The 21,935-nt window shown below is 42.8% G+C and overlaps 1 protein-coding gene across 2 annotated transcripts in view; it reads right to left on the bottom strand.

The window, feature by feature from the left end:
• The window catches only part of LOC122620206 (protein similar), a 64,916-nt gene that overhangs the window by 17,679 nt on the left and 25,302 nt on the right, over positions 1-21,935 (bottom strand). For both annotated transcript variants that reach the window (XM_043797570.1, XM_043797567.1), the window contains exon 8: positions 506-1,218. In XM_043797570.1, the coding sequence (XP_043653505.1) occupies positions 506-1,218 (713 nt within the window). The remainder of the gene's footprint in view (positions 1-505; positions 1,219-21,935) is intronic.

Genomic DNA, 21,935 nt, shown 5'->3' with positions numbered 1-21,935 from the left:
GCCTATTTTTGCATAGAATTTATAAACAAGCCAACCGGAATGCATATGTATAAGTTGGCGCTGTTTTGTCGCTGAAAAGCGTTGACTTTAGCCTTGAACGCAGAGCACTGCACCTGATGCACTTCACAAAAACATTAAAAAAAAAAACAAAAAACTACTCAAAAGCGGTTTGTGAAATCTTTCCTGTTTTGTATTATCTTCAGCGCTTATCAGCTGATTCAATCACTCCTTCCCTAACAACCGAATTCAGTTATGCAGCGCAAGGTGTGTTACAGAAATCTCAATCGTTTCAAATGCTGACTTAGTAATGCGAGATAAAGTGCAGCTCTTGATAAGAGCAAACTCTGATTACGTTGCATTAACTATTTGAGTAATTTAAGTTATCTTAACTGGTCAGCATTTGGGTTAGGAAATGAATTTTCGAGAGTGCATGATAAAAGATAGAGATCTCTGTAACACTTCCTTGTATTCATTAAACTAAAGATAGAGAAAGGGTGGCACTTACTTGTCAGACCTCGTCCATCGTCGGCAAACAGCGAGCAGAATCCTTTACTCATATCTTGAGCCGGTTGCTGGGGATTCTGCAGTTGGGTTTGCTGTGTGATCTGCAGCTGCTGATTGCTCGAGGAGATTATGGCTGCCGTGGCGGTGGTGGTGGGCGGCAGAGTGGGCTCCACGCCGAGCGTTGACTTCTTGCAGAGGACCGCTGTGGGCGGTGGGGTCAGGGGTGGAGCGGGACTCGGGCGGAGGACCGAAGCGGTCACCGACTTGGGACGCTTCTCCTCGGAACGCAGTCCGCTGCTACTGCCGCTGAGCAGCTGGGCAGTGATGGTGCGCGGTCCTGGCGAGTGGTTCTCCCGCTTGATCAGCAACTCCGCCTGGAGGATCTGCTGGTAGGGATTGCTCTCGGGCAGCTGCTTGATCTGGTCAGCCGTGGAGGTTGCAGTTACTGGTGGGTTTGTTGCAGTTGTTTTGGTTTCCTCGTCGCTTTTCTCTGCTTGCTCGCTCTCAATTTGCAGCGGCTTAGTTTCCGGCTCTAAGGAAATGGGTGTGTTCACTGTTTCCTTGGTTTCCTGATGGATTATTTCGGGATCGGCTGATTTTTCGGGCTCCTCTTCGGTTTCAGCTGCTTGGTGGTGTTGTTGTTGTTGTTCCTTTTGCTCACTTGCAGCCGTTTGTTGAGCAAGTGAGTATATCTCATGTTTATTCTCAAGATTACTGCAAGATGAAGAGGCACAAACGCGATTCGAATTGGGTTTAATTGAAATGCTTGTTTTCGGTAACTTATTCGCGTTGCACTCGTTTGTTACACCACGGCGAGAAAAGCGATTCGCGGGATTCGTTCGAAAGTATCTGAACAATGTATCTGAGCAATGTATCGGAGCAATGCATCTCAGTATCTCAAGAGAGTATACTGCGCTCTTTTCAAGCGATCAGCCGACACATCTGCTTGCCACTCGTTCTGGGTTAGTAAATACCAATTAACTAGACTAATTAACTCTACGGGTCCCCTAACGAGCCGAATTGAGCCGGTATTTCTGTAGTAAAAACAAACCCCTTCGTTTGAGTACACGGAAAAGAATTCAATATCGTTTTTTACAAAGGTTAATATCACTTATCAAATGCTGCTTTGATAACACTGTTCACCAATTGAGACTCAGACTTTCGTAGATAAAGGCTTTTAATAATAATATATGTTTTCGTATTTATCAGCAAGTGGTATTTCTATTTACGTTCTTTCGGATTAAAATAGCAAAGATTTAGTACCGATTACTTTATTAGACAGTTGGGCAGATCCTAGCTAAAGCCTGTTTCCAAAGCGACTACTATATGAAATTCCATATCATTGTTAAATAAATCATCAGCTTATAAAGTGGAAAATTCCCGAAAGAACTATTTTTAGTGCACCTTTATTGCAGGTAAAAGTCCGTGCGCCGTTGGGTCAAACGTGATCACCGACCATTCCTATTCAGAATTCAGCATTGTGAATTAGCGACTTCTGGGCGGCGGTTTCCTAGGTTTCACAACTGCCATCGGAAAATTTTCGCCCGCGCGATAAGTCACGTTTCCCCAATGCCAGACCGATTTTGGAGCATTATCAATTATCAATTATCCAAGCGAAATCAGAAACGGCGGGGCATCGTTCATATTGTTTTTGCTGTTCTCCTCAGTCGTGATAGATAGCAATGGCACTAGGTGGGTGTGTCCCAAGAACAACAGCGCCACCAGACCCAGATTGATAAGCCTCCAACTGCTACAGGGTGTAATCAGTAATCCGATGGAAGGAACAGCCAGCTAGACCCAAAATCCCGACAGAACCCGGCAACTGCCGTGATGTCTCAGTAACTTTTTTCCACCCCTCCTGCGATAAGATACGGGCATTCGCGCGATCGGCCGACTCAGCCTGATCTGCAGCACGGCGGACGGGCGACGACGACGTCTCCGTCCGTTAAACGGACTGCCTGCCTACGTTAAACGGCCGTAAAACTGTGCATGCACGGAGTGGCTGAAAGTCAAGCGCTGGGCGCGTGAAGCCCCCGTGGGGCCCCCGTGAAACCCCCGTGGAATGCGTGCTGCGACTGATCTGGCGATAAAGGCGCCATCGCACGATAGCTATACTATGGTAGTGTATGTCTCGGCCTCGAGTGCTGGACATGATTAGGCGGAATACCACCATACCACCACCAACGCCAAAACAAACAGCCGAGTATTATTTATAATTTCCAGTGGTAGTGAGTCGGAGCAACAACAGCAACACAGGCGGAGCAACTTTTTGGGGGCTCGTCCCTCTGGTGAAATAGTACAAAATACGTCGTTCGAGAAGTGGTTATGGGGGCAGCTCGACATTGAAGTTAAGTGAAGGGTCTTTTGTCTTCTGTCTTCTGTCCACTGTCCAATCGAAGATCTGCGATTTGCTCGACGGTGACCAGCCCACTTTCTGGGGGCGGAGAAGGTGCTCAATGTCACACGACTTTCGGGGAGTTGCGCAATTCAACAAGAATCGATTGATTAGTGGGATTAGTGGGTGGCATACGCCCAGGGAACACACCCACCACCCAGAACTAAACCGGAAGGCGCCGAGTGGACAACAACATACGGAACCTATAGACACAGATGTACGTAGTGGAAGCTGGGCTGCTGGTACACTTAAATAATTGCTTCATCTTCATTGTTGAGCTCGGCAATTGTTTGGGGCCCGTCGCATGACACGGGCCAGTCCCAACCAGTTAGAACCGACGATCGGCACCGGTGGATCTGCCCCTTTTCGTGGCGGAGGAGGCTTACATCACATTGTTAATTGAAGGCCTCCAAAAATGCGCAAGTGAATACGTACAGCTACGGTTGAAATGATAGCACCAACAATGCGCCCCTCGAATTGGCGAAAGGTCATTATAAACCAGTTGAAACGGAGCTATTTTTGGATACTTTTTTGGCAGCCCATTAACATTATACTAGCTAATCTGGAGTGCTAAAAAACAATGACTGCGCTGTCAATAACAATAAAGTAACAATCAATGGGATTTTATAACACATATTTAGTATGAGAAAAGGAATGAACTTGAATGAATGAACTTTTGAGCTCAAATTCTTTACAAATATTAAGCAAATGAATCTTTGCATTACAAAGTCATTATTTTTACGAGACTATGATATATCACGGCGTTCATCAGTAACTCAATTAGTATTGTTACACCCGATTACTCATGCCATAGTTGAGGAAATAAAACAAGAGAGAACGCTATAGCTTTCAGCTAGTGAAAGTGCGAAGGAGTCTTCAGCACTGACAGTTTTTGGCGGTTTGTGGGCGCTAGAGTGGGCGTGGCAAAAAGTTTTTTGGCAAATCGATAGAAATTTAGAAGACTAATACAAAAATGAAAAAATATCAAAACATTTTTCAAAAGTGTGGGCGTAGCAGCTTTGGGCGGTTTGTGGGCGCTAGAGTGGGCGTGGCAAAAAGTTTTTTTGGCAAATCGATAGAAATTTAGAAGACTAATACAAAAATGAAAAAATATCAAAACATTTTTCAAAAGTGTGGGCGTGGCAGTTTTGCGCGGTTTGTGGGCGTTAGAGTGGGCGTGGCAACATGAATCGACAAACTTGCGCTGCGTCTATGTCTCAGGAGTCAGTATGCTTAATCTCTACTTTCTACCTTTTGTAGTTCCTGAGATCTCGACGTTCATACGGACAGACAGACGGACAGACGGACAGACGGACGGACAGACGGACGGACAGACGGACATGGCCAGATCGACTCGGCTATTGATCCTGATCAAGAATATATATACTTTATATGGTCGGAAACGCTTCCTTCTGCCTGTTACATACTTTTCAACGAATCTAGTATACCCTTTTACTCTACGAGTAACGGGTATAATTAGTTTTTAATTGCGCAAATCAAATTGCAGCAAACTGAACACCAACTAACACAAAAATGAATAATGTTTCCGTCATTGCATACCATAGCAATCATAGAGTAACTGAAAAACAATGCTTTTGAGATTCATTTAGGATTTTTCATGGTTACCACTGATTACCAACTTGTGACGACAGTGTGCTACCATTACGACCGCTGCTGTGATTGCAATGGACACTGCAAAAAACACTCCAGGCCATTTGAAGTGTCGATGGGTTGATGAAAAGTTCGAGAACGACTGCAGCGAGTGCTGATAAGAGATACAGATAGAAAGTGCACCCGCGATCTTTCCTCTCAACTCTTGAACCGTGCAACTCGAGTGGAAGTTGGACTAATTGTGGAACGTGGAACGTAGAACGTGTACAGCAGATGGCGAATCTTCGAGTGCTCTGATGACTTTCGAGTGCGAGACTTTCGAAGTGCGAAGTCAGCAGCGCAGCTCGATCGCCTGATGTTCTTTTGCCGCGCCCCTTTTCCACACGATTTTCGCAGATGCACAAATTAACTACCCAGGGCAACCAGACAACCAGACAAGCTGCAGTTGAGCAAAAGGTGAAACAAATAAATCGGAACAGTGGCGGAGATAACTATTTAACCGGTTCCCGTTATGAATATCTCTACTTTTATGTAAATCAAACATCAATTGATAATTATTTACTTTTGCTTGTGGAAACCTATATGTGTTTTTGAAAAGGTTTTCAGCTGAAAGCTGAGAGTATACGGTGCATCAGCTGCTGTATTGGCCTATCGCTTGGAAGTCCTTTTGGCGAGCTTGGATGTTGCATCAAACACATTTTCTTATTGTGTAACAAATTGCGTCGAAGAACGGAAAACACAGACGTAGAGATACGAGAAATCGGCGACCATAAAAAGAGAGGAACAAAACAAGCGGACGACAACAAACACAAATTGTCTGAAAAGCGAGAGGCTGTAAATTCGCTCTCCTTTCCTTTTGCTCCTCCTATTCTTTTTTTTTCCTCTTTCAATTGCAGGGCAATAACGGGTGTCCCCCTGCCGCGCCCCCTTCTTCTGCTTCTTCCTTTGCTTGAACAGCCCCCCTAAAATAGCAGTAATTGTTCGCGTTTGTGTGTGTGCAGTAAATTGAATGAACGAAAAGACAGTAAAACGAGATCAAAAGAGTGGAGAATTGAGAATTGTGTTTTGTGTTTACGGAGAGTTGTGTAATCGATTGCAGCAGCAAGAAATATAAATCTATTTAATTACACGCACTCTTGGTCGTAAAACACACCATTAAGATTTAATAAACAAATGCTCAGCGAATTTATGTAATGCAAATTTGCAACTGCAATGTGGCGAACAGCAAGGCGAAGAAAGAGAGCAAAGAGAGGAATTCTTTTTTTTGGACAATGCACGCAGAATGCAATTTGTTGCAGTCGGCGTCGCAGTTGCTGCGCTGCAGCAGAGCATTTTACAGGTTAGGAACGAGTGTTGTGTAAAACTTTGTCTGTTTTATTGCATTTACTTTTTATATTCCGTATTTTTATTCGATCGTTTATGAATTTTTCGGGCGCTTTTCTGCATTCCGCGTGTAACAAACATTTGCACACTTTTCTAATGAGCTTTCTATGGGTTTCGGTTTTTTTTTTTTTTTTGCATTTTTTATTTTTTTCTCTGGACCGTTTCAGATTTTGATAATCGCTCACACACACAGGCAGCGGCTGATTAAAATAGCAATTATATGTTTTTTATAATTTGCATATAGGCCCCCACTTGTGTGTGTGATTAAGTTTATTTTTGTCAACTTTTGTATTTTTTTTTTAGCTTGGTTTTATATTCTTGAGGCTGACTTTTTATTATTTTTATATTTTCACGAGGTTCACAGGTGTATAAAAAAACTGCAGGCTTTTTATGTAATTTATTAACTTTGCTTCTGTTGATCTTTTACCTTTTGAACTTGGTTGTTCAGCGCTTTTATTTGGCTTTTGAGTGGTTATTTTTTTATTAAATATTTACAGTTCCGTTTGGGCGTGTTTAGTTAGTATTTTCCTTTGCGTGGATTTTAAGCATTTTATTTAACTTTTTGCACTTCGACTCGACTCGACGGCAGCTGGCGAAGTAAAACAAAACGTCAATCGGCGATTGTTTTTAAGCACGGCGCGGCGATCGGAGAGGTGCGAGCGAGATAGCAACGGCGGCGGCGGCAGAGTTTAGTTAATAGTTTTTGTTATTGTTTTTTTCCTTTTTTTTTTGTCACTAGTGCGCCGCCTCTCTGTTTTTTCGGTTCAAGTTATAATTTTTTATATTTTTCGGGGAGCAGTGCACGGAAAAAGTGAAGTGAGCGCTGCGAAATTTGAGAGACGAATGAGTGGAAGTCCGAAAGCGATGGCTTTTTTCAAAGCGCCAGCGAAGCGACGCCAAAAATAGAGAGCGGCTCCCCAAGAGAGCAGCGTGTTCTGAGTGAAGAGAGCGCAACGCCGGCGCACTGCGTTTTGAGTGCTTTCCACTCGAAAGCACTCGTTCTGCGGCTGAATTTTGAGTGGAAAGCAGGGAGCTGAAATATTCCTCTCATATTCACCAGCGATTTATTATTGTTTTTATGCCAAACAAATCAGCTGAGCGCCGCAAAAGAAACCTCTGCCACTTAAAAATCTCCCTTTCACCAGAAATTAAAGAGCACAAAGTTCTGCCTACCAAAATTAAGCATTAAACGTTGGAATGGACCCGCAACATCAGCTGATAGTAATGATAACGCTAAATCGAGTTCGTATTACCAGAGTCCAGGTATTTATATTGTACTTATTCATGGCCTCGCAGGCGCCTAAAAGTATGACAGAAGTAATGCACGGAAAAAAGTCCTGAATGAAAAAGTCCAAAGCGGAAATCGATGCGTGGGCCAACGGAATCAGCTTCCCACTCCACCGAACGAAAAGTCGTAAAAAGACCCCACAAATATTCATGTTTATCAGTGGGAAACAAGAACTTATTGCTTTTTCAATTTCCCGTACAGTATCAACTCGTAAGCAGCTACCACGTGAAAGGATTGTGTTTATATAGAGAAAAATGTTTTATATTATGTTAGAAGTGATCGTAAAAGCATCAGGATTTTACAAGGTACAAATACAACCAACATGGCGGATGAGCGATATTTCCTTTTTCAATAATGTGACCATGCAGTTGAAAGTGTGGCACCATTTAGGCAATTTTAGTCGAAAGATCCTGTAATAACAACGAAACTAGGAACTTCCTGCGGCAACGAGTTATTTTTCTCAGTATTTCTTGGTCATAATCCAATATTTCACAAATATGAGCTGGCATTGCCCAAGTCGACGTTCGCTAATTTCGCCATAAAACTAAAGCCATTGCGTGATAGGCATAAAAAAGGACACACGAAACCCCCACAAACACACAAACACACACACATTCATAGAGAGAAGGATATATAATAGGCCTGGCAGGACGAAACTCGAGCGAAAGAGAGAGCAGACAAGTGAAAGAGACGCCTAAGGAGCAAAGTATTTGCAGAAATTTTACGATTTGCCTTGAAAACGAAATAAAGCGTTTAAGTGTGTAGGTGCGTGAGTGGCGTAAGTGTGCGTTAGCGCGTGTGTGTGTGTGTGTGTGTGTGTGAGGGTATATCGGCTTTAGTGGTATTTGTCTTCTCACTTCTCGAGTGCATCAAATTTACACAACTCGCTGATGAAATCTCGTGAGCCTCTTCGTTAAAAGCTCACTTAAACGGGCATTTTTGGAGGGGGAAAGGTGTACGAAAGTGGGCGGTTGAAAGGTGATTCCGCCTCCCACACGACCCTCAAAAATGTAAGAATATCCCCAGAAATGTGTTTCCCAAACCAGAGCAAACAGATTCGATAGAGAGGAGAAAAGAACATGGCAAACACCATATTAAAGTCGGAACGAAGGCAAATAAATTCGAAATGTTTATGCAGTTTTTGCTGCCGAGGAGGACAGAAATAAATTCAAATTAAATTCGGGCCAAACATTTTTCCCACCAAGGCGAACAATAAATAATTGGAGGCAGAAAAAATCAGACAAAGACACATTAAGCAGCAAATTATTGTCCATTGCAAACTTTGCTCAATCAAAATCGAACAAAAATAATATCGATATAGATTGGTACTATAAAGATTGTTATTTAACTTCTGAAATATTTCGTACTCTTTGAGTTTTGCCAAATAAAAATGTATTTAAAGTCCATAATAAACCAATAACAACCCCCTTTGCGTTGATAGACATAATATTACCACAGTAAACTGGATTCTGGCCTGCTGCCTTCAATTCCCATGCCCATTCAATCCATTAGCGACCCTTTAATGAATCGATTATTATTTATCTTGTTGACTGGACAAGATCGAGCAGTTATCACCTTGTCAGTGGCTACATTTTCCGCATCTTTGATGCGAATTTTTCGCGAGCCATGAACAGTGGAAATTGTTTCAAAAATAAACGCAAAGTGTGCCAAAACCAAACAAAACGAACCAGGAGGAAGGCGAGCCAGTAAAAGCCGGACGAAGAAGACATATTTTGGCTGGCTGGAAAGGAATTTTCACCCCTTTCGAGTTTATTTTCGGATGCTGCATTGGCGTCTGCGTTGGACTTTTGGACGGAAAGGGGAGGAATTGGGAGGAAATGGGACTGGATGCCGCCGCAGACAAGCTGAAGCGTTCTGCAATTCACTTGGCCACAATACAAATCAACTGTCGGACTTCAAGACTTCAATCACATTAAAAGCACGCAGCCAGGAACTCCGGAATATATGACCCAAATAAATCAGATAAACCGGTCTACACTCTGTATACTCCATATACTCTATATAGCATATACATCCACTCACCCCGGCAAATGCAATGCGACTGTCAGATCGCAAAGTGCTGCATCATAGCCGGTCGCCTTAGGGAATGACAAGCCCCCAGAAGTCGAGTCGACTGGAAGTTGGCCGTAAGCATTATAGTCGTCGCATGATGACTCAAGACCATGACACAGGGATTGGTCGGAATCGGTTTGGGGGAAACCTTATCTCCGCGGCATTCGACCGCAAAAACAAATACTTCAGTTCTTCAAATCGGAGCTGACGTATCAGGTTGGATTTTTATATGCGACTTTATGGGGGAGGAACGGGGAAAGCCTTTACGTAATATTTTTATTCAATATACAAAACACGCAGTTCAATTAAAGCTGTTGCAATCAGCAATTGTGAATTTAGCGTTTTGTTGCCAGGGGCAAAATTGGCTCTCTGATTGAAATGAGAATTGTATTGGAGCAAAGTTATTCATCTTCTAATAAAATAACCACTGTATTGAAGCAAAGTTATTAGTATTCTAATAAAATAACCACTGTATTAAAGCAAAATTATTAGTCTTCTAATAAAATAACCACTGTATTGAAGCCAAGTTATTAGTCTTCTAATAAAATTTATTTCATTACCACTTCTAAAAACATTCATATGTCGAAATAATTTCAGAAAGTAATAGGCGACTAAAAGTTTGCTGGCATCCGGCAATTAAACAGAAAGCAAATTGACTTATGTGCGCAGATAGCAATTGCACATCTGCCCACATGGATTCTAGCCAGATCCACATCGAAAACCATGACCATATCGAGAGCACTGGGTCTAGACTCGAGTGAGTAAATCATTTGCGCAGTTGCAAATCGGTCAGATGCATACATACATATATCGGCTAACCCACAGATCCCCTGGTGCCCCAACTTTTACATGCATCACAGGCATCTGGAGAATTATTTCATAAGTTCCGCCGACAGTTGCAGCCCAATGTGTCTGTTGCCTTACTCAGCTGCCACGTAATTCTGGCCATAATTTGCGAAACGAGCTCAATAGACGTCGAACTCGTGAAATCGAAAGGGGCGACGCCGTTTCACTCACGTCGCTGCTACTGGATTTGCAGACACATAGATGGGCACAGCAGGGGTCAAATTATTAGCATAGACTACACTTGAGATAGAAATAAACTTCTGATAGCAGTTCCCAATATTAATATATAGTTAACCAACAACCAGAACTATCAATGTTTTCAAGACATTGTATCAGGTATCTATATCTTCAAGATATCCATAGCTAAAGTAATAAGTAGATTGCTGTTTCTGGCTCTATTCAACCAGCCACAGGTGTGGCTAGCTACTCACGGGGCAGCAGGTGCAGACGTTGTTTTGGAATTCCGTGGAAATGCCCCCAGCCGATTGTGGGTCTTGGTCTGGGGCCAGTCTGGTTATGGGGTTTTCAAATCTGGCATACGTGCCGAGCCGAGCCGGGCAGCATGAACTCCAACCACTCGAGAGCCCACTCAAAGCGGAGCGAGTGAGTCAAAGAGCCGTGTGTTCCGGCGATCGAGAGTTGGGATCGGGTGTTTATGGGCTTTACGGGGTGCTCGGATCCACAGGGGAAAAAGTGGAAAAAGTGCAAAAAGTGAGCAGTGAGTAGTGAGCAGGCAGAAGCGAATGTGTGCCGCCGTCTGTGTTTCGCCGTTTGTGTGCCGGCCGGCATCTGGTGGAACTGGTTTCTTCTTTCCACGGGCGGCTCTCCAAGCACTTTGCGAAAATAATGAAAACAAAAAGTCGGCGAAAGATTTGGCAATGCACAGAGACAACGGCGAACATATGATAAGGCGGACACGTTCATGGGGAGTGATGTGGAGGAAAACGAGAAACCAAAGCGAGCATCAAATCAAGTTTGGTGTGCAAGTTAGGCCCGAAAAAACAAGACAAAAACAATGCCCAATGACGAGGCATTCACACAGAAAAACGTAGAAACGAGGAATGGGCATGAAAGGGGCAAGTTCTCCAGATAATTCGGGGGTTCTCTTCCTATATCCTCCCTGATTTCTACCTACTCAAACAGCTCAAACAGCTACTGTATGTCGCGTTCCGCTTCATTCGACGATGCGAAAAATCCGACCTGATGCGCGATCAATCAGCCGGATAGGTTCCAAATGTTTGGGCAAACAGGTGTTTGAATGGCTGTGAAGTGGATAGGAGAGACACTAAGACAAACTGGTTTGCAGTTTGATTGCAGAAAGAAAGCTGCCTTTAAACTTAGCGAAGATATCATACATGCTAAAACTATGGCAGTTATCAGTACATACGTGTGTTTGATTTAACAGATGAATACAGCGGATATTGCCAAATGTAATCATTTTGCCCAGTGCACATTGAACTGCCATTAATGGGTTGCTGAATGCTTTATAAATGGGCCATAAGTTGACCAGAAGCTAATTGCGGATTGGGGTGCCCAGATAAGATTATCGAAGCTGACGCAAATCGATCGGAAAGCCGCGTGGGGGAGGGCATTGGATAATCCGCGATTTACGAGCAACCGAATCAACAGCGAATCAAAGGCCAAATTCTAGTGGTAGGACAATATTGATTTATCCTTCTGTGACAGGCTATGGATTTTATGTTTTTTGCAGGACGCAGGACGAAAGACATGGCACAACACGCCACTCAAGTGTTGACAACTGTCGGAGGGAAAACTGCGTGGAATGGGCGGAGGAGGAGGAGGAGGAGGAGACAGCTGGCTATTATATATCACACTTTTTGTGTGCTCTCGGCCAACAGAGGCCGAAAAGTCCTCCACGTCCTGCTGCCCCATAAATGTATCTGTTTCCTCGGTATCTGTATCCGTATCTGTGTGTTTATCTAAGCGCCGCGGTATGAAGCCAACAAAAGGTACAAAAAGCCAAAAGATGGAGCAAAAGTGAGCGGGGGGATTCACCGACGCGCGAACAGGAAGGCGGATGAGTTATAGTCGAGATACAGATACGCCGATAATGATGGATGTTTGGGGGAAGAGTGGGAACTCAAATAAACAATTATCATCTGTTGTTAAAAAAGTGCCAACACTTTCAACGTAAGGTTAGTATGGGCTTGTGTACACAGAAAACAAAGCGCAATGCCAAATGAAATTTATTTACTTTATACACATGTGTAGGGGTAGTGCCACAGTATTAACTATTTTCTTTCTCTGTAGCATTCGGATGATCAAAGATTGTTTGGATGTCGATGAAGATGCTATCGCGATCGAATAATTGCGAAAATTACAAAATTTGTGTCACGTTTAGACGCTTTTCTGCCACCGAATGCTTGTCATGTGTTTTTGGTTTAGCTTTTTTTTGTGCCCCCAGCTTTAATTTCAACAAATTAGCGACATAATGAAACGCTTAATTAAAATAACAAGCCAGCGCAGCAAAAAGCGAGAATGATACCAGACAGCCGACACGCAAGTAACAACAAAACAATAATAATAATAAGTTAAAACAACATTTATTCTAAACAATTTGGCGTGGCATGATTGATGGCTGGCATGCCGGAGATGATGGCGATGATGATGATGAGTACTTCAATACAGCGAAACGCTAATAAAAAGGCCAAGAGCGCCGCAATTGAATGTCGACGGCGGTCGGGAAATTGGCTTCGAAACGAAGTCATCAAAGGAAAAGCCATTTTCCCATTTGCCCATTTTCATTCGCTCACTCATTTATTCATTCGGTTAGTTAGCCAGTCCACCAAAGACTGGGCCACATTGATTGCTCCCCTTCCGGTGGGCGGGCATTTTCGGGGGCGTTCGGTCACGAATTAATATTAAACTTGGTCCGCTGTCCAAACAATGTCTGGCCAAAATAATAAAAGAGCCCACTAATAATGACCAAATGGCACGCGATGGTCGAAAGTGCACACAATCGAATTGGGAGTGGTTGTGATCAGCTGTTATAAGTCCGACAAACTTTAAGAATTGTCAAACCACGAAAATATTAAGTTTTTAAAACAAAAACTCCCCGTGTTTTCATAAAACTCCTAAGAACTCCTCATAACCCAAAATTCGCAGATGTCCTGATGATTTATGCACGTCATTATGTGGGACAAATATAAATCTAGTTTGGGTCAGGAAAATTAATAAACTTGCTCGCAAATTGATAAGAAGAAAACGGCCTTAAAAAAAGGGACAATGGGCAACATAAAAAAAACCGGGAAGGAAAGGAAAACAAATAAAAGAGGGTCCTGCAGGATGTAGGATATACAGCCGAGGCGTGGCATCCATCAAAAGTCACTCAGGAACATGTGTATCAGATGCTCCAGCCTCTTCCATCGCTCTTCCACGATTCGGGTTCTCTTTCTCTGGCTTTTCACTGGCTGGGAAATGGAATAAACCCACGTGCCTCGCTTTTCCCCCACGACTCCCGCCAGCATTTTCATCGTTCTGCATGTGACCAGAATTGTATTCTGTTTTTTTTTTCATTTCGGCTATTTTGGAAATTCTCATGCCACGCGCTGTTTTCGATGCCTCCCACTGCTATTTTCATTCCGATTCCGCGCTGCACGGCAACAAATTTTCGGAATGGGTCGCTAGCCCAAATAATAAACTGTAAACTCAACAAAGCTTTTTTTTAAATATTTATATCTCAAGTAGATATAGACGCTGTGTATGCAATTTGCAGATTTTAATATCATGATTTCAATCTGATTTTTCTCTGTGTGAGCACACGCTGGCCGCATGAAAGCGAAAGTGAAAATGAAAATGGCTTTCGGCATCGACAAGACCGCGAAGCATTCGAATCAATCTAGACACGGCGACAAAATTCATGTGACTCGCGTTTAGCTGGCGCTAATTGTTATTCGCAGCTGTGGTACCCTGTAATACGAAAGTCTTGATAATGTCTGAGAAAAATGTAGCAGGCTAAGTGAGAATCTGTTTTATTGGGAAAGTAGCTAAGATTCACTTTCTATTTAAAGGTTTTTGTATATATTTAGTTATAATCCCACATAAACCTTTTAAAAACATGTCAGTAATCCGTACATTTTCAATCGCGAATAGATCTCACACAACCCATTACACTTGATTCGCCCGTGGCTTTTTCTAAACAATTTTTTATTGAATTAAGAGAAGCAGAGCGGAATGGGAAGGAAAAAAAGTGAAATTGTGACAAAAAAACAAGAGGCTGGCGATTATTAAAATAATATTAGATTTAAAGCGAATTGCGTGGGATGCCACCACCCCCATTCCCCGCACTTCGGGTCACATGTTGCAAGTGGAGCAAGAAGCAGCAGCCAGCGAAATAAATAAAAGAATTAATGGAAGAGTAGAAAACAGAGGAGAGTCCAACGATTTATGCGTTCCTCTGATCCGATTATAGTCAAGCGGTTTGTCGCCCGATGTCGAGCACGGCAAATTATCATTAATATATTTAGCTAGATCGCCGGAATTTGTTTATCTAGCGCCCAGCTCTCTGTAAGATCTTAGCACATTAATTTCAACAATTTCAGGCCTTGGCATTGCTCCAGCTCACGTACACCAGAAAGGGGAGGGGCGAGGAACTGACCTTCCATCGGCAGCGGAAAGGATATGTATTTCGTCATAGTAATGTTCTTAGACTTGGCTGAATTGTGTGTCTAAATATATGAAGAACAAACCAACAAATTTAATTCAACAGTGTCATTGAGGATTAGACGAACATAGTGGAACTTTTCTTGAATCAAACATTTATAGCTTTAAGTTAACTAACTAATATACTAACCGAACATTAATCTGCTTTCCTTGCTTACATCTTCAGAGCAATTGTAAAAATGTTTTGCCATCTTCCGCCTCTTTGCTTTGTGGACCCCACTTTCCCCAGAACTCTTTCATTTCTCTGTTTATCGAGCCGCTGTTTGTCTTCTTTATTGTCTTCGACAGCGGCTTGTGTCAACTTTGGACCCGAAAGTTCTTTAGTTTTATGCGTAGTTGGCGTGTTTTCCTCACTTCCCATTGACTTTTGTCTGCTTTTTGGGGGCCGACGCCTTGACGCCCTCCAATGCTGCCGAAAAACATTTCCACTCTGATAACTCGGCTCTGTCTCCGGGTCCCTTCCCTTGCCCCGCCACTTGCGTAATTTGCAATTACGATGGGAAACTTTTCCCACCCCCTCCGGCTTTTCCACCCACCCCACTTCTGTCTTGGGGCTCGGAGCACTCGAATATTTGCCAGCCGTTTGCGCCCCAAATTATGCAATGCCAAATGTTTGAGCCCGATAAGATGCTTGTCTCTCTTTCCCACTTCCTTTTTATCTCTTTTTTTATCATCGTTTTTAGTGTTCCTAAAAAGACTTTCTCCTATGAAAACTCAAAAATAAAATCGATGTATACAAATATATAACTAAAAGTGTTGTCGATATTGCCTATCGATTTGATAGATATTTATCGATACGATTTTTAAAGTTCCTAAAGACAATGAGATTTCTTTTGTAGGCGAAAGGAAAACGTAAAATTTGCATTAAAAGGTGTAATAGAAGGAACACCCCCAAAGAAAACCCTCATCCCCCACTTATCGTTCCTCCTTTTATCGCTGAAAACAGCAGTGGAAACAACAAAGCAAAGGTCTGGCACAAAAAGGAGGCGCCACCACCTGGAGACAATCTACCAGATAGCCGTATTGCCTGCAATCGCTCTTCGCATTTTGCATAACGGTACACGTGCCGCCCCCGCCCCCAAATCTCACACCTCCCACATTCTCCGCTCAGCTGTTTTCTGATTTCTCTGGTGCAAGCAGGAACTTGTTACCCACGCCCTGGGCAGCGAAAAGAAGGCAGTGGGTGGAAAATGGGGGGAAGGGGAGGGGGCGGTATTGGGAAAATGTAGCCAGCTCCAGTTCACTCCAGTGCGGCCTACTTTTAGGCTCGGAAAGAGAGCGCGAAAGAGAGGCTCTCTTTAACGGCACAAATCGCTCTTGAGCATGCGGCCTACGAGGGACCTTGAACTCGAATTTCCTTTTTTTCCAGAAGCACTCGGCTTTCACTTTCGCTTTTGCCGCGTTATGTAATCCCCCGGGGAGAGCGAGCGAGAGCATAACCGAGAGAGAGTGAGGGAGAGAGAGCGCAGCGTTTAGGCTCGTGCAATGGCATGGAAAATGAGCAGAACTTTCACTTTCACCAGTCAACGACACTCACACAGGCAGAGAAAAGAATGTGGAGAAAGTGAGAACGTTTGGGGTAGAGAAAAAAATAAAAGGCAAACACAAATGCGACGCAAAAATATTTGCAGGAACAACAAAACATATGATGATGTTGTTCCCACTGCTTTGCCGATTTTCCCCCTTGTTTTTCCTGTTAAATCGAAGCGCCATAAAAAAGAAAAGCTCAGCGAACAAACAAATAAATTTTGTAATAGGCGGCGAGAAGGTGAAATTGATTTGCCTCTTGCTCGTGCTTTTTATTGTCCGACAAATGTCAGGGCCGGCCCCCAAAAAAGTATGCTAGGTAATTGTCACATCATTGCCGATGGATGGAGGGGGTGTGTTTAGTGGGGGGGGAGGGAAAGTCCTCCTGGTACATCATTGCCCAAATCGCACGGCACGTGTATTTATAGCTGTGTGTTGGAAGGGCTTTTCCTGACCCCGAATAGGGCCTAAAAATAATACCCGAAAATAATTTGTAGTAATAACGAAACAGTGAACCCCATCTAGATATTCAAAGCACTTGTTTTAATAACAATATTTCTGCAAGAAATTTCCTAAATATTGTTATTTTTATTTGCCGTGTAAAAGGAAAAATGCGTAAAACAAAGTATTAAATCTAGCAGAATTATGCGGCTGCGAAGGGTCTACGTTGAAAAAGCAAATGGGGCGGATGAATAATGCTGATGTTTATGGCCCGACTCCACTGACTTGGCCAACTTTAAAATTATGGCTAAGGAAAATACATTTCGTGAGCTAAATTACGCAATTTGCTGGCCGAAGGACGAAGGACAAAACGGACTGTCAGAGACAGGTGGAAGCGGAAATAAACAGGTAAGCACACACACACAGAAGACACGCGTTCAGTTCGTTGACTTCCGCCTGGGAGGGAAAATCGGAAACCCCACAAGATGGGCCACCGAAAAAAAAAAGAGGAAAAGCCCCCACCCCTTCTCGCCCGTCTTTGTTCCTGCAGCTTTCTCCACCCTCTCCCACCTTTCACGAGCCATTCGCATTTCTCCGCTAAGTGTCAATTACATTGACGTTTATTCAAATATGCAACGCACGGCCAGGAAAACTCGACATTAGTAAGGAAGCAAGTAAGGACGAAAAGGAAAATAATTCCATGGCGTATCAAGCACTCTAAAGTGGGAGCGAGAAAGTAGGAGAGAGCAGGAAAAGCCCTGTGTGCGTGTGTCCCCCTCACTCCGGCGGAAAAGTCACCTCTTTGCGTGTGAAAAAGTCTTCAAGTTGGCAACATTTTGTGATTTCGGGCGGATTTATCGGGTTTTATTGTGCGTATCACACAGGCCTTGCCTTGGCATTTGCCGCAGATATATGTTAATATGGTAATCCGGCACTTTCCCCCGCTCCCAATCCCCTTACCCAGCTCACAACAGGGCCCAAAACGAGAGCACTCCATCAACTTTTAAAGCCTGCTCTTAAAGCGGCTTCCCATCAAATTATGAACTGCCTCGAGAAGGAAAAACGAAGGCCATCAAAGTGGGCTTACAATAGAGATGAAAGTTGGATTCCACTTGGATACGTGTAAGCCATAACTTTGCTGAAAGGCCAGGATCTTACTTAGAATCAATATTGTATCGATTATTTCCTTTGTGAAATTTATTATATTCTATTCATTCTCCTCTTATAAAGGTGTCTAAGAGAGTATGGAAATATTTTCTCAGCAGTTATTTTCTAAACCTTTGTATTCTCAGTGTATTAGCCAAACGATTGCTTCGCAATTCGATAACGTTGAAGATCCATTTTTGATGCTGGCAAATTTACAACGTTTACGTTCCGTTTGTCCGAAAGAGCTTGGCTTTTCCAGCGGAAATTTTATGCGCAGCATAAAAACGTTTTCATGTGCAATCAAACCCAACTCTTCGCCGGGGAAAATGGGGGCCAGATAAATGAGGAGAGTGCTCAAGATGCTGTCCTATCTGCGGCAGCAACAAGCCAATCAAAATGCAATTTCCACTCGTGCACAGGACATAATTTAACGACACACATGTGGAGCTGTAACAAGCTTTTCATCCGCTTTTCCCCGTGCTTTTCCCCCAGCATTTCCCGGCATTCCCACGCTTTCCGCACCGTTTCCATCAAGGTACAAATAATAAATATGCAAACAAGTTGATTCAACGGGCTCAGCTGTGACTATGAATTTGTCATTTTGTTGCCGCATCAGCGGAATGATGAAAATATTTATACAAATAATGGGCGACACTCGTTGCGTATACGCAATGTTGACGCTGATGGGGTCACAGCACACAGGCCGGATATAAAGATTGAGATAAAGATAAAGAGCCAGCGACTTCATCAAAACAGAATCAGCTGCAAGGCGGCGCGATAAGCAAACAATTGCCCAAGGATAGGAAAAACTCATCCATAAACTCGCTTTTCCGTTTCGCCGTGCCAAATTAAATTCCTCAAGTAGAGACAAAAATTCCCTACATCAACGTCAAGTGGTTGAAAATACGGTTTTCCCCTCCTCTCTGCTCTTTACCTTCTCTTTATTTCGTTGAGCTTACACGTGTGTGAAATGCTTACCCCCTCCCAGCTGGATTTTCCGAGCATCCCCCGGGTGTTTGCAACTTAAAGTGCTGCCCCATTCGCAGTTAATTATCCTGACGTCAGAGCGGCCACTTTAGTTGGCCCGGAAATCAACAAACATTTCCGCTCAAATTTTGTGGATTGCAGGCTAAAAGGATAAAAGGGGCAGCATTAGCATAATAAATTGGGCCAGCCTGGTTTATCGAAAGCGAGTGAATAACTTCATCGCTCAGCCGCATTAATAACGCGGCTTTAATAAGGACTTGCCCAAGGATTCCACGATCGAACTGCTGCCGACTACGTGACCAGATAACTAAGCCTTATCGGCGCGGAAAAGCGGAGGAAAATGTATAAGGCACGTTATTCTTCATTCTGGGGTACAGGGAAAACATTAAGTAACTAGAAGTTATTGCTAGCCATTAAAAAAACACTTATGGGAGGTTAGTTAAAGTATGTAACAGAATAGTTGTAGTTAGGGTTTCCGATGGATTAAATCCAATAAACTTTGTAAATGTTGTCACTAGTAGTTAGTTTTGTTTTTCCCACTGTGTATTTCCTTTCTTGGCCACCAGGGATAGTTCGCCCACTCCCCATATCCATGGGCCATTGTAACAGCCTTTCGGTAATTGTGCGGCCATAAATCTCCACTTTGGCTTACTGCACTGGCTCCGGGGCAATTTAACGCCTGTCCGGGTGTTGCTGCCAAATACCTTTCCATTAAAGAGACACCGGAGTCAGGATGGGAATATGGATGTGCAGGTGCGGATTGAGTGGAACATCGATCCGAGGCAATTAAGGTCAACGGGAAGGAAAGAACAAAAAAACAACTCCGAAACTGCCTTCAACTTTTTCAATTAGCCAGGTGACCGAAGTTATCGCTCGAAAGAAATCAAAATCAGAATCAAAATTACGACCACGCAAACATCAAACCCAAAAGGGAGGTAAAAGGAAGGAAATAAAAGGAAAACTTTCGGATGGGGTAACATAAACTTAGGAACTCAGGAACCCTTTTCTAAAAAGAGAGAGAAACCCGTCAATAATCCCGATTAGAGCATGTGTATATGAAATATTTATGCTGTGGTCTGCAAATGGAATTTCTCTGTGAAAAGGTCGCCCATGAAGGCATGAATAATGGATGGGCAGTACAAAGGAAGCCACGGCTTTAATTCTCTTTAAAGTCAGCTGGCCATCTTTCAGTTCATTTTATGGCAGGTCGGGCAATCATAATGAAATCCCCTTTTATTGCCCCAAAGTATGCAACACATTTTGGGGCCTCCTGCTCGATGTCCTTAATTTATTGTTTTAATTTTTAGTCGCTCGCCCACAAAATGGCGTCCTGAGCCCAGAAAAACCGGTGAAACTTTGTTGGGGGGGAAAGTGTTAAGAACTCGTGTAAATTCCATTAGGGCCAAAAAAGTTTCAGGCAACAAGGAAAACGAGCCTGTGATGCCAGCCGAAGGCTCTGTCAAGTGCGATAAATCAGAAAAGGCAGGAGCAAAAGCCTCGGCAAGACAAAGTGAGAGGACCTTTGGTAATTAAAAGCAACGCGTGGCTGGAATTATGCAAGGACTACGGCTACAAGCTATAAAAATGCAAATTGTGTCCAGGACGCAGAGACGCGGAGAGAGCGCAAAGTCAACTACTAATCAATGTTAATTGGATTGGCGTGGGAAATTCGCGAGTACTCGCCGCTTTTCTTGGCTTCGCGAAAATGTAGGAATCTATAAATATGCAGCGGCAATTACGCATCTGAAACAGATTGCACCGCTCCCAAAGATAAGCGACCTTGAGTCAGCTGCCAACTGAGTGACAAGCTCGTTAAGAGAGAGCGGAGCGAAAGAGACGGAAGAACGCTCGATCTGCACTGCGAAAAAGTGTGTGAATCACTGAATATACATAGGTGGTAAAAGACTTTCTTTATCAATAAATATAAGCAACTTGAAAAGAAGTCATAACGTTTTTGGAAAAGATTTTCAACCAAATATATAGATTTGGTTTAAATAGAAAAGTACTAATCCCACCTTTGATTTATTCATACATATTACTTTAGTACCCATTGTAGATTGTTATTATAATGACGACTTAAATATTTATTTTTGTTCCCGTGTGCCACTTATCACACGTCTGTTGCGTTATGAGAAACTGCTATCACAGAGTTAATAAATCAAGCCAAGCCCCGAGTAAACCAAAACCAAAACAACCTCCCATATATAATTATATAGTTATATCTTACATATATAACGAGTGAGAGCAACCCGAAAGGTAAACAAAGTTCAAAGAGATTCGTTAGTTGGCAGTGTTTCAAAGGCTCACTCGCTCTCTTTTTGCTTGTGTAATATTGGTTTATTCAATTAGGCAAACAGCATTTACAAAAACTGCAAAAACAAATAGGTCTACAACTCACGAGCAAACCAATATATTTGTTGTCATTCAAATGCACACGAGTGGAAAACGGATAGCTACGAAATGTACAGAAATGAGTCGAATAGCCGACACACTAAACATCGAAGATGACAAGCTTGAACGAGTATATTCAACTTTAAATAATATCATTCAGATACTCATCTACTTCGTATAATTTATGTGAATCCTGCTCTCTATAATATTCTCTGAATGGTTCTCATTCTAAAACCAATCCCCTATTTCTGGGGAACGCACACGCATTGCGTAGTTACACAATCGATTTGTGAGAAGTTTAATCAAGGATTGAACAATTGAATCAACTTGATTGACGCAGTTAAGAGAACAATGAAGACACGAGAGAAATGAATAAAACGAATAAAATAGGGGACACTGAGGGGAGGCTAATCACATGTTGTGTGAATTAAAAGCAAATTGTCAGCATTCATTTGCACCGCATCACTGCATTCGTCATCAAGTGCGGGTAAGGGGTGAGGCGTTACACAGAGAGAAACTAGTTATTTCTATTGTTTAATACCACAATACTATTCAAAATATTATGAGTGATAAAGTTGCATTTTAACTATTTTTTGTTTCAACTAGAATTAAAGTGAAAGTTCCTGTAAAATCCCCTGGGCTACCAAATAAACTACAGTG

The sequence above is a fragment of the Drosophila teissieri genome, chromosome 3R (genome assembly GCF_016746235.2).
Source record: "Drosophila teissieri strain GT53w chromosome 3R, Prin_Dtei_1.1, whole genome shotgun sequence".
In the NCBI taxonomy this organism is placed as follows: Eukaryota; Metazoa; Arthropoda; class Insecta; order Diptera; family Drosophilidae; genus Drosophila; species Drosophila teissieri.
The sequence above is the reverse complement of the archived record's forward strand: the minus strand, read 5'-3'. Positions and strand labels throughout refer to the sequence as shown.